This window comes from Myotis nattereri (genome assembly GCF_964212035.1).
Source record: "Myotis nattereri genome assembly, chromosome: 18".
Classification (NCBI taxonomy): domain Eukaryota; kingdom Metazoa; phylum Chordata; class Mammalia; order Chiroptera; family Vespertilionidae; genus Myotis; species Myotis nattereri.
Window position 1 is genome coordinate 3,053,697 of NC_138093.1, and position 13,205 is coordinate 3,066,901.

The 13,205-nt window shown below is 46.6% G+C and overlaps 1 protein-coding gene across 2 annotated transcripts in view; it reads right to left on the reverse strand.

Moving 5' to 3' along the window:
• Nucleotides 1-1,290: 1,290 nt before the first annotated feature.
• OLFM3 (olfactomedin 3) overlaps nucleotides 1,291-13,205 on the reverse strand; it is a gene marked incomplete at its 5' end in the record, with an annotated part of 95,332 nt that continues 83,417 nt past the window's right edge. Inside the window, 3 exons of one of the 2 annotated variants that reach the window (XM_081113167.1) lie at nucleotides 1,291-4,374; nucleotides 5,504-5,610; nucleotides 12,478-12,697. In XM_081113167.1, coding sequence (XP_080969293.1) covers nucleotides 3,697-4,374; nucleotides 5,504-5,610; nucleotides 12,478-12,697 — 1,005 coding nt within the window. In that variant the 3' untranslated portion in view covers nucleotides 1,291-3,696. The remainder of the gene's footprint in view (nucleotides 4,375-5,503; nucleotides 5,611-12,477; nucleotides 12,698-13,205) is intronic. The other variant, XM_081113166.1, reaches the window with a different exon arrangement.

Genomic DNA, 13,205 nt, shown 5'->3' on the forward strand with positions numbered 1-13,205 from the left:
GGTGGTGAGGGACAGTTGGACGCCCTTGCCCCACCTCTGTTAAGTTCCTCTGTCCCTCTGGCGACTCTGAGGGGTCCCTAGAATGACCTCCAGCTCTAGAGGGAACCGTTGGGTAACTACCCATCCAGCTAACACTCTCATCTACAGAAACCGAGAAATGTGCTCGAAGACGGGTAATTAAGCCTAATTTTAGAAACAATGCACTGCCTTGCGGAAGAGTTGCCAGGGTCCTCACTGGTGTTAGTTAGAAGGCGTGACAAGAAGCATTTTCTCAGGAAAAAAGATTGACGAGCATCACATTGCTTATGGGCTCACCCCTTGCAAGCCCAGGACCAGGGAGGGGGATGACAGGTGAGAGGCCCCTTGGATGGAACCCAGTGTGATCTACCAGAGTCCATAGCTACACGCAGTCTTTACTTACAGGGGTAAGAAGGCAAAATAAGGACCCAAGAGTTGGGTGGGCAAAAATGTAGATTTTTTTTCTTTAAAAAATGGTGTCACGGAGAGAAATAATGCAAATAAGGACGGTAGCCCCTTTCAGCTACTTTGTTCTGGAATGAAGTTGACTGCATCACTGAGGGAACAGCTGATCCAAGAGAGCAAAGGAAGTTCGTTTTTATCTGCTTGGCAGTCCTGGTCCATGTGTTAGTCTTACTTTAGGACAGTGATGGCGAACCTATGACACGCGTGTCAGAGGTGACACGCGAACTCATTTTTTTGGTTGATTTTTCTTTGTTAAATGGCATTTAAATATATAAAATAATATCAAAAATATAAGTCTTTGTTTTACTATGGTTGCAAAGATCAAAAAATTTCTATATGTGACACGGCCCCAGAGTTAAGTTAGGGTTTTTCAAAATGCTGACACGCCGAGCTCAAAAGGTTCACCATCACTGCCATAGGAGCTGATGGACATCTATTCCCAATAAAATACACTGGGAAAGTTAATTTCTCATGACCTCAGAGTGGAACAAAATGTGTAGTGTGTTTAGACAGGGAAGGTGGTTACTCTACGACTCACTCTGACGCTTCTTTGGTTATTGGCCTTTGCTGTGGGATGATTCCGTGTCGGACCCTGTGCCAGGATATCTGAGGACAGTCACTCAGAGAGCGCAGGCAGACAGCTTGGTGGGGGCTGGGTTGAGGTGATGGTGGAGGAACTAAGCAAAAATGAGAGAGAGAACTCATGGACATGAACAATGGTGTGGTGATTGCAGGGTGGGAAGGGGAGTGGGTGGAAGAGGGCAGAGAAGGGATAAATGGCGATGGGGAAAAAAAAGACTTTTTTTACTGATTGGTTTATGTGAGCAATTTATAAATGCTCATCATTTCCCTCATAAAATTTATTTTATTTGAGATTTAAAAATAAAACAGTGATGAGAGTAAGTTCTTATTTATTTCAGGCACAAAACTGATAACTTATGAAGAAAAATGCTTCTGAACTGTGAGTGTTTAATGCAGATCCATTTTCACGCTCACGTTCCCGGTCCCAGCGCAGTCCTGGCGCCTGCGCGTCCCCGGGCAGTGCGTGCACGGGGGTGGGAGAAGGTGGCTGGGCTGCACGCGGCAGGCGAAGGGCTTCACAAGCTGCGTGTCTCCCAAAAGGCTGCGCAGTCCAGGTGGGCATGTACGTGACGCCATATCCATCTCTTTAAAAACAAACACAAGTAATGACAACCCGGCTGTTCAGTAAAGGCCCTCAGCTTCAAAGTTCATTCATCTCCGCAGTTGATTTTCTTTTTTTTTTCAGACAAACTCTTGATATTCAAAGTATTGGCTGATTATTTTTGTAGCGAGTGTACGACAACAAGCAGATTCCCCTAAACTTTCTAACACCCAAAAGCAGAGGAGAAATTAGATAAATGTTTTCAAAGAGAAGGACAATATCACCAAAGGACCACAGGAGGCAGGCAGACAGAGGGAGGGAGGAAAGGAGGGAAAGAGAGGAGGAGGAAGAGAGGGAGGGAGGGAGAGAGAAAGCTTCGCTAAACTTGGACACTTTCAAGATTGGGTTATTTTATCCTGCGTGTCTGACAGTGAGCTATTTGAGGGTGATGGTTTACCTGTGACAATGGAAATGAATTTCTTAAGCACTAGCATTTCTTTACACAATGCTTCGTCTGAAAGGTTATATCCTTACTTTACGAAGGAAGTTACAGTAGGATGTATGTGCAAAACTAAGCATTTACAACCATGTAAGTTACATCTTATTTACTATACTCTACACTTTTTAAATTTTAAAACCAACACATACTAGTTTCTGTAAAATGGCGTCAGGTAAGGATTTTTGAGATATGGAAAGTCCATCAAAACTCAACGATGTGTTCGATATATATATTGAGACTATGTTTTGGGAGTTAGTGACACCAAATCTGATGAAAGCTGTCTTTTTTGGTTGCATTGTTTCTGCACACAAAGAATCTGGGTGGCCAGGGGTTGCCTTCCAGATTGGTCGTTTGCACATTTAAATGGCACAGACAACTCCCAAGTCTTCCCATCATTCTCTTTGGCACACATCTTGCCCATAACCGCTCCCGAGTTTATCATGGGAATCTAGATGATATTACAGAAATCTTTTAATGACTTTTTATATGTGCTTCATGTGCTTTTCTAGTGCTGGCACAAGGAATTACGTTATTGCAAGTTGTGTGTGAAATATAAGTTAAAACACTGAGCTATTTCATTACGAAGAACAAAATTTGTTTGGTCGTATCATGAAGGAATATAGTCAACTCGAGTTTAATTTGTGTGACTAAGGGTTGTGTTCAGCAGGGTGAGCGGACTGCCTCGCCCGTGCCTAGTCTGTGTGGCCTTGCGCGTCCGTGGTCCATTGTGTGTCAGGGGTCAAATAAAGACTGGATGGAAGGGGCCTGGTCTGCTTTCCTGTTTAGCTTACACTACCATGGGGAGGGGAAGCCGGGAAGATACTTCCTTGGGACCACACTTGGACATGGACCCAGGAGGATCACTGAGATTGAACTTCAGTGTCATTTATAAAAAAAACATCACTTACTGTCACAGAAGTGAAGAGATACAATTGCACAATGGTGGTCACAATGGTAGAAATACAGGTTGCCAATCAAATGTTAGCAAGAGATTTAAAAATGGCTGTACAGCACCGCGCCAGAGGACCGGGGAACAGCGAGACGGCGTGTTCGTCCCCGTGTAAATGAAATCCTGACGTCTGTTTTAGAAATGAATGAGGGAAAAGTGCTTTTTTTCCTTTTTCTTCCTTTTTTCTTCTGATTCCTACCAGAATGTTTTCTGATGTGGAGCTGGAGACATATAGTAAGAAGTGGCAGAGTTGAGAAAGAGAGAGAGAGAGAGAGAGAGAGAGAGAGAGAGAGAGAGAGAGAGAGAGAGAGATTCATGCATTGAAGCTACCATTAGTCTCTGACACTAGTATAAGGCAGACCATTAATCTTTTGCAAAAGTATGACTTTAGCCACGTAAGCTCTCTGTAGTGCTTCTCATGACAAGGACATGATAGGCCTTGTGAATGCAGGAGTTCCGATGTGTGTCCAATGGGTTCACTGAGGCGGGCCCCGCTGAATTTTCCGGAACACCCACGTGATGGTAGAAATGCTTTGGGGAAAGGGTGTGGACGCTCTAAGGAAGAAAAGCAACACCAAAGGAGTCCTAGGGAATGGATCACAAATGACACGGTGTAGCTCGGTGGAAACAGGTTACACTCGCTTATGTGTCGTCCTCGGTCTTGATGATGTGGAAGAGGGTGACATTGAACAGGACCTGGTGGCCGTTGTTCCAGGCATAGAGCGCCCGGTCCCTGGCGTTGTAGTCCAGCATGGAGATGTGGAAGTACTGGTTGTGGAAGGGGATGTCCGTGTACTCGTAGCTGGAGGTCTTGGTGGAGTAGGAATAGTACACCTTGGCCCCGGTCAGGTGGGAGTTGGTGACATACAGGGTCCCGCAGATCATGAAGGACTCCCCGGCGCTCCGCTTGGGGTAGCCCGTGTTCCAGCTCTTGGCCACCTCCAGGGTGTCGGGGTTCAGCTGGCTGATGACAATGTTGCCCGCGTTCTGGTTGGTGGCGTACACGGCCCACAGCCCGATTTCGTCGGCCATCAGGTCGATGTCGGAGAAGCCGCCCCAGGTGTAGGGGTAGACGTTCTGGAAGCCGGCGTACTCCAGGCTGCGCTGGGCCAGCACCCTGCCCAGGTCGAAGCTGTACTTGATGACGATGTTGCTCTGGTACTTGTTGAAGTAGAGCGAGCCGTTGTAGACCACATGGTTGGTGCCCGCCCACTTGAAAGGGAGGTTGTAGGTCCTTGATTCAGCCCCGCTGACAAAGTCGGCCATGGATTTGTACTCCCGGACTATTTTGTTGTTAGTGTAACTGTCCATGTACCAGACCTGGGAAGATGGGGGAAAGAATAAATAAATGGAGCACTTAAATTCTGGACTTCCCTGAGAATTCCAAAATAAAGGCAATGAGAGCACACATCCGTCTCAGGATGCCCAGGCGCCAGAGACCACCTTATCTTAGGGCCGATGGTACGGCGGGCGTTTGCAAAGAAAGTGGCATGGACTATGCAGAAAGGAAACAGCTAAATTTGCTGCCTTGAAGTTGATTTGCTTCTTGTCCTTTCTTGTTTAGACCATTCAGTGCCCATGATGGAGTGAGCCAGACATGTGTCAGTACAAATCACATCACTTTGTTTAGTCACCTGATCGATCCATGCGATCAATAACGGCAAAAATACCGCCTTCAGCAACTTTATTTATTCTGCAACTCGCTCTGAAAAAATGTGTGGTCTAACTTTACACCATTGAACATATTTCTCCTTTATGGATGCCACGGAACCTTCTAGTTAACTAACCCTTGTTCATTGAACCTGCTTCTAGGTACACCTACCTCTTAACACAACCATGTCACTAATCTAGCTACAAATCTCATTTGGATGTGACCCTGTGAATCTTAATGTATAGTAAGTTTTGCAATAGCACATGCCCAGAGCGATGGTAAGTTGGCGGTATATTGACTTACATAATATATGTGTTGCTGATTTATGAAAATACCTCCCCACCCCCAAAGTTTCAGTGCTATTTCCCTTAAAGTTAACTCTAGACTCCAGGAATATTTCAGTTTGTTTTGTGAATTGGTAAGTTCAAGTATTTCCCTTACTCTGTGTGTGTGTGTGTGTGTGTGTGTGTGTGTGTGTTCATATTATGGAGCAAGTTTTAGTAGAAATATAAAGAGAATTTTGTACTCTTGTGATTTTTGCCCTGTGAAGTGCAAAACAAGACTGAAACAAAAACTAGATTCACTCTATTGGAGAATGATAGGATAGAACATTTTACTAAAATAAATTTGCCATATATCTCTGTAGCTGTGTTAATATGATCAAATTGACAATATTTGCAGCGATGTAACCGTTTTCAAGGTGAAACTCTATCCCTAAAGAAAATGAACAGCCCAGTAGACAAAAAAGGTATAAATAAAACATAATTCTAAGCAAAAGCCATTGTGGAGGACACATACTCTGTTGTTTTTCTCGGATGCTAGAGGGTCAGTCATCCAGGCACCGAATCGGGTTCCAGACGTCTTGACTGTAATTGGGCCTGTGATTTTCATCAACTTGCCACACGCTGAAATTAGAGAAACATAAACACGTTAGGTGGCCACGGGCAGTGATTCCCACACACATACTCACAAGAGCAAAGCAAGGGCCACTGAATCATGGGGTTGGTAGCACACATTCTGAATGAATGATCACTCATGTCGGGTGTTGTACAGTGAGGTTTGAACAGTGAAGAGTTGCTTTCTCTGTACTCTAAATCAGGGGTGGGGAACCTTTTTCCTGCCACGGGCTGTTTGGATATTTATAACATCAGTCTCGGGCCATTCAAAATGATCAAATGAAAAACTAGCAAGAAGACATAAAGCTCATTTTCCCTTCAACGTGTGCATATTTCAGGTGTTGCTTCGTTTTCTGGGTTTAAAGGATCTTCTGGATCCCGCTTATGTAGACGTAACATCCACAGCAGTTGAGTTGGACGGGTTAGTTAAAAATCTGCCTCAGAATTCTCCTGGGCAGTTATCTGTGCCACGAATCTCACGTAATCAACAATTCCAAAAAGCGGCAGCACGTGGGTGGCGTGGGTGCCTCAGCTTCTGTGGTATTTGGGTAGAATCCAGCGGGTGACCATATGGCAGAGGGGTGCTGCCGAGCCTCCGGCTGTTCAGGCCAGGAATGGAGGCAGGAATTATACCAGTGGAGTCGCCCTTCTGCTGCCTAAACTGAGAATGGCTCTGCTTCCTTCTAGTAGCGATGGGCCTTTCCTCTGAAATAGGTCAGCAGTGAAACCAGTAGTTACTATTTAAATAAAACCATGTATTCACTGAACCATCATTTGCTGAGAGGCTCTGCTGTATCAGGACTATGCTAAGTGTTGAGATTGACAAAATAAGTTTATACAGATAGAGGCATGGTTACTAAATAGATTAAATTACCATCTCCTTGTGGGTTCATTTATGGTTTATATAAAAATAGGTTTATATAGTGTAACTTTTTTTTTATTGTTTAAAGTATTACATATGTCTCCCTTTTCCCAAATTGACCCCCCCTCCAGCCACTCCCACCCCTGAGGGCAGGCCCCCACCGCCCCAGTGTCTGTGTCCATTGGTTATACTAATATGCATACATATAAGTCCTTTGATTGATCTCTAACCCCTCCCCCCGCTCCCCTGCCCTTTGTCTCTGGATCTATTTTTGTTCATCAGTTTATGTTGATCATTATATCCCACATATGAATGAGATCATGTGATATTTATCTTTCTCTGACTGGCTTATTTTGCTTAGCATAATGCTCTCCAGTTCCATCCATGCTGTTGTAAATGGTAAGAGTTCCTTCTTTTTTACAGCAGCATAGTATTCCATTGTGTAGATGTACCACTGTTTTATAATCCACTCATCTGCTGATGGGCACTTAGTCTGTTTCCAGATCTTAGCTATGGTGAATTGTGCTGCTATGAACATATGGGTGCATATATCCTTTCTGATTGGTGTTTCTGGTTTCTTGGGATATAGTCCTAGAAGTGGGATCACAGGGTCAAATGGGAGTTCCATTTTTAACTTTTTGAGGAAACTCCATACTGTCTTCCACAGTGGCTGCACCAGTCTGCATTCCCACCAGCAGTGCACGAGTGTTCCTCTTTCTCCGCATCCTCGCCAGCACTTGTCGTTTGTTGATTTGTTGATGATAGCCATTCTGACAGGTGTGAGATAGTATCTCATTGTTGTTTTGATTTGCATCTCTCGGATGATTAGTGACTTTGAGCATGTTTTCATATGTCTCTCGGCCTTCTGTATGTCCTTATGGTGTAACTTCTTAAACCACTACTGCTTATGCCCATCCTTTCCATTCCTTCCTTTCTTTTCCTTTTTTTTTTTTTTAAAAAAAAATATATTTTATTGATTTTTTTACAGCGAGGAAGGGAGAGAGATAGAGACTTAGAAACATCGATGAGAGAGAAACATTGATCAGCTGCCTCCTGCACATCTCCCACTGGGGATGTGCCTGCAACCCAGGTACATGCCCTTGACCGGAATCGAACCTGGGACCCTTCAGTCCGCAGGCCGACGCTCTATCCACTGAGCCAAACCGGTTTCGGCTCTTTTCCATTTTGACTCAACTGGCACAGAATGTTAAGTGAAGAAGTTATTTCAGACCAAGCCTGAATCCTTAGGTCACTTGAGGTTTATTGTATTTTAAGCCACGTTTATCCTACTCATCTACAGACATACCCATCAATTGTCAAACCTAGAAAGAACCAAGCACGTTCAACTAATCTTCCATGTTCCACGTTTAGTTTTCTATAATCTCTATAAGCTAGCTCTCTATAATCTAGGAAATCATTACAATTTTGCAAAAATTTAACCATTGTTCTGATCTCATTGTTTAAGAAAATACTGTTTGCCTTTAGGAATAATCTAATAGGGAGAAACTGATGATGTAAAAGAGAGAATAATTAAATAAATGAACTCACGAGTAGATGGTAATTTAATCTATTTTAGTAGCCATGAGTAACCACGCCTCTGTCCTTTTATATGGTCTTTTTTTGTCTCTATTCTTCCACAGTTTCCCTGGAAATATTCTGTGTGTAGTACCTCCATCCAGGTTAGAATGCTCACGTGGGTGTTAGGAGGGGTGGTTTCTAATCTAAGGCACCACAGTCAATCATCCGATAATATTGGATTGTGCCATTCTTCTCTGGGATGGTTTCCTCATCTGTAAGATGGGCAGCCTAGAGTTTGACATTTTGTTAATCTCACCGAGAAAACGTTGACTGGATGGGGGATCAACAAACTTTTAATATGCTGATGGGGAGAAGGTGGCATTTGTGGTGGTAGTAAAACACACACACACACACCATCAGGATAAGATCATGGTCATCACCATCATCTCTTATTCTCAGGAAGCAAAAAAACAGAATAGTCTCTCATTGTTGTTGAGAGAAGTTCCTCCTTACAAATAGTTACTGGACTCCTAAGGTAAAATTCATCTCGTCAAATGAAATTCAAGTTTCAGGAATTTATAAAAACTGGCTGTTTTTGTAGTTATAATTTTGTGGGTCTCTGTGTGAAGTAAACACTAGTCTTGTCAGCTGCTGATGAAATGTAGAGATTGTAAACATGAAGTAAAATAAACAGAAGTCATTTCTGTGTCTTGGCTCCCCCTCACTGGCTCTTGTTCCAAGACATAATTATCTTTCTCACTTCACTCTCACTCTCCACATGGACGAAGGGAGCCAGACGGAAAGGGTGATTTTCCCAAGCGCCGGGAAGACAAATGTTGGGCAGAAATGGATGGCAAAGAGTGAAGTGAAGGGTTCTGCTTCATTGATTTCTCTCCCGCTCTGCTCTCACTGGCAGTGAGACATGTGAAAATATTAGCATTTTACAATATATTGTGTGTGTATGGTTTTATCTATTCAGAAAATATACTGAGTAGGTAGTTGAAGATCGTCGCCATTGTCTTTCTCTGATGCTTTCTAGACATTGGACTTTGTGATATCAGCTACAGCCCATGCTGATCCAACGGCAGCTCAGGACAAGGTGTCATTTGGGATTCAGCAGCAAGAGCAGTTGTTTGGATCAACAAAGCATGGAGACTTCTGTCTTCTCTCTTGTGTCTTTCTTTAGTATATCATTGTACCTTGCGATGGCCCGGACTAATGGCTTCTGACTTGGAATCCCAAGGCCATGTCCATATGAGTAAATTACATGGAATAGTTAGTATTTCTCCAGAATCTCATTTCTTTTTACTTATGGCCATTGGAGAACGTGTGGCGAGGAGATATGATTTGATCTTTAACGTGCATCCTTTGAAGCTACTTGTTTGTAATGAGTTTACCTCTACCATCCATTTGATGGTAAAATCTGTTTCTATTATTTAACCTTTTATTTTCATGTCTAACTCACCAACTGTAGCGCCGGGGGAAGGTGGTGATAAGGGTGATCATAATGGTTGCCATAATGGAACGGGCACGAGAATGAGTTTGCAGTGTGTGTGTGGCAAGCAGGACCAAGAATAACATGTGTCCAAACCCGTCTGTTTTCCAATAAATTGCAAATGACTTTAAGCTGAACAATCTGTTTGCAATCAATTGCATAATAAGGCCTCACCCAGAGTTCTCGCGGTGATTGGAACGACCACATGGAAGAGGCTGGCATGGTGCCCGTCGCGCAGCAGGCTGTCAACATGGCTGCACTTCTCTGCTATGTGCTTGTGTCCCCACAGAATGGCAGCTCCCTGACGGGGGCTGGGGGGCTGTCTGCCGCTCAGCCTCGTCTCCCCAATACCTGGCCGAGTGCCCGCACACACCGGGGCTCATTCAGTATTGGTTGAATGTGCAAACTTGACTATTACCACCTAGACATTTTGTTTTCCCCTTTGAAAGGAATTTGGCACAAACATGGCAGAGACAACAAGCCAAGTGCCGTTATTGGGATCTCGAGTTTTGAACGCTGCCGATACTCCACAGGCTGTGTTAAGGGAAGGATGCGCCTTGAACTTCACTAGATGGCACCGAACCATTGCCCTGAGGGAGAAGTGACTGCAGGCGGGGAGAGGGCTGGAAGCCTGGTTATCAGCGACATTAAATGTCTGTTGGTGATCTCAGGGGGTGGCTAAGGCTTTCACTGTGCTTTTTCAGTTAAATCCTCACAGGCATATAATTACAGTTTGCATGTCTGGGAATACGGTCCTATGTAATTAAGCACAGGGGACTGCTCTATTCGGCTCTCGGAGTAGCAAATCAAGCGTTCCGGAGGGCACGTCTGGCCCCCATTCAGGCCACAAGGGTGCATTGCTGTGGAAGCATTTTTTTTAATTTCTATTTTTTGCCCAAACTTTAATTCTCTAGTAGAGTCTCTGAGACCCTGCAGGTGAGGAGGCTCATTTGTTTTTTAATTATCTTAAAATTTGCATACTCACCACTGTCCACCTACTTTTGCCCAGCCTGCATATGTTAGAGGTGAAGTTCATTTCTAAAATGAAGCCAATCCCAGGAGTTTTCCCATTTATTCCCACAAGAATTCCACAGGCCCACTTCAGGGAGGGCTTACGGTATTCACCAGGTACGACCTCCTGGGGCCTGACCTTGCTTTGGTTGAGTCGGTGTGTAGTGAACAGTCCGGGAGAGAAGAGCAAGGAGGCCAGTACACGCCTGGGCTCAGCACACGCCTGGCTCAGCACACACAGCCCAGGCTCGGGTGGATGGCGAGATGCACGAGTGGCAGAGTGAACTGATGAGTCTAACACAGCCATGGGCAAACTACGGCCCACGGGCTGGATCCGGCTAGTTTGAAATGAATAAAACTAAAAAAAAAAAAGACCGTACCCTTTTATGTAATGACTAGAGGCCCAGTGCACAAAATTCATGCACTGGGGGTGGGGGGGCCCCCTCAGCCCAGCCTGCACCCTCTCCAATCTGGGACCCTTCAGGGGATGTTTGACTGCCGGTTTAGGCCCAATCCCTATGGGGCCTAAACCAGCAGTTGGACATCCCTCTCACAATACGAGGACTGCTACCTGCTTGATTGCCCCTAACCGCTTCTGCCTGCCTGCCTGCCTGCTTGATTGCCCCTAACCGCTTCTGCCTGCCAGCCTGATCACCCCCTAACCACTCCCTTGCCAGCCTGATCGATGCCTAACTGCTCCCCTGCCAGACCGGTCGCCCCCAACTGCCCTCCCCTGCTGGCCCAGTCACCCCCAACTGCCCTTCCCTGCCAGCCATCTTGTGGCTGTGGGTGCCACCATCTTTGAGGGCATGGCAGTCAATTAGCATATTCCCTCCTTATTGGCTGTGGGCACCACCATCTTTGCAACAGTGTGAGGGTCAATTAGCATATTCCCTTTTTATTAGATAAGATGTTTACTTTGAATTTATATTAGTTCACACAAACACTCCATCCGTGCTTTTGTTCCAGCCCTCCGGTCCAGTTTAAGAACCCATTGTGGCCCTTGAGTCAAAAAGTTTGCCCACCCCTGGTAACATGTTCTTGTCACTCATTCAGATTTTATTTTAAAACACTTGAACGCTACCAATCAAGTGTTACATGTATCCTTTGAGATTTTCTTGGCCAGAAATTATTTTTCTCAACTTCTTTACTCCTCTTCCCAGCGTATTTCCTCCTCCAGAAAGTGTTCTTGACCTTGAGAGAGCACTTTTCTGTGGTTGAGCTGCCTCCCTCTACCCCCCGCCCCCTGCCACCCCGCCTTGCCCCATCATGTCAACTACTAACAAGCTGTTCCTAAAGGGGCTGCAGCCTCTTCGGTCAGTTCCCTACCATGTGCTCATGCTGCATTAGGTTACTCTAGTCCCCGGAGGCTCCGGCTGGGTCACTAGCTCCTGGGTGCAGCGGGAGGGCTTGCACCCTCGGTCCGGGCTGAGTCAGGGACTGCAGTCCAGGCCCCGCGCGCTTGCGTGGCCCTCACTCATGGTGTGTAGCTGCCGATTTGGGAAGGTGCCTCCTTTGATTCCTTCAGCGGGTCAGAGCAGCCGTGGGCAGCTCTGCAGGAAGGGCAGCTGTTGGGTTTGCTTTAAGGACTGCGGCTTCACATTTTGGCCCAGGGCCACTCCCTCTCCTGCAGTCTCTGACTTTCTCGGCTCCCTGAAGTGCCTCCCCTGCGCCCTGGCCCAGCAGTGATCACTCATCGCGCACCATCTGCCTGGACTAAAACACATTTCCATTAGCCAGTGGAATCGGCTCTATTGCCAGGCTGTTTATTTCAAATGTTACAGGCGATCGGAGAATTAGGCAACTGTTAGTCCCAGGCCACTCCGTTCCCAGGGGCGCGTGAGCCGTTGAGGAACACTTACCTTGCACTTGGAAGGCCAGCCCTGGTTTCCCCGACACGAGGCACGTCTGACCACCCCCACAACGTAGGAACGCGGTTTCCACGGAACCGACTGAGACACACCGCGCGGACGGCCCGGGCTCTACTCACTGAGCTTCTTCATGCAGTCGCGGAGCCGGGTCTCCAGGCTGAGCACCCTGAGGTGCAGCTCCTCATAGTCGTAGGCGCCCAGCTCCTCCTGGATCCCAGTGAGCACGGCCGACAGGTTCCGGATCTCCTCCTTGAACTGGGTGATGAGCCGCGCGTCCGTCTTGTACTGCTCCAGCACGGGGATCAGCGGCAGGAGCTCGTCCATCTTCTCCTTCAGCTCCTGCGGGGACAGCGCGGGCCCTGAGCGCCTGGCGCCCCAGGCTCCCACCCACCAGCGCCGCGCTCTGTCCCCGGACCCTCAGGGGCGGTTATGACAACGGATTCAAAATTCGCATCTTAAAATGACTGGGAGGCGATGCCATTAGCATAAACGCGTTCAAATAGCAGGTGCTCCCGTTGCTGCCCTGCTTTATGGGCTTACGGTCCTTGGGGGACAACTTCTACCTGCCCTGCCAGCTCGGGATTCTTCGAATTGGCCTGTGTCCCTGCGGAGTGGGGAGGACAGAGCCGTCCTGATGAGAAAGATGCACGCACATTACAGCCAAAAGGCGGAGCCGCAGAGCGCGCTCCTTTCCAAGGCTCATTGGGAAGAGGCGCATTGGGCCGCACATCTTGCGGCCTCAGGGGGAGCACCGCTGCCCCAGGAGGACCTTAACGCGAAGAGTTGGCTCTGTCGGTACCACTTGCTGCCGATTATATGCAGCAACTAGTGCAATGAAGGGTTTTCC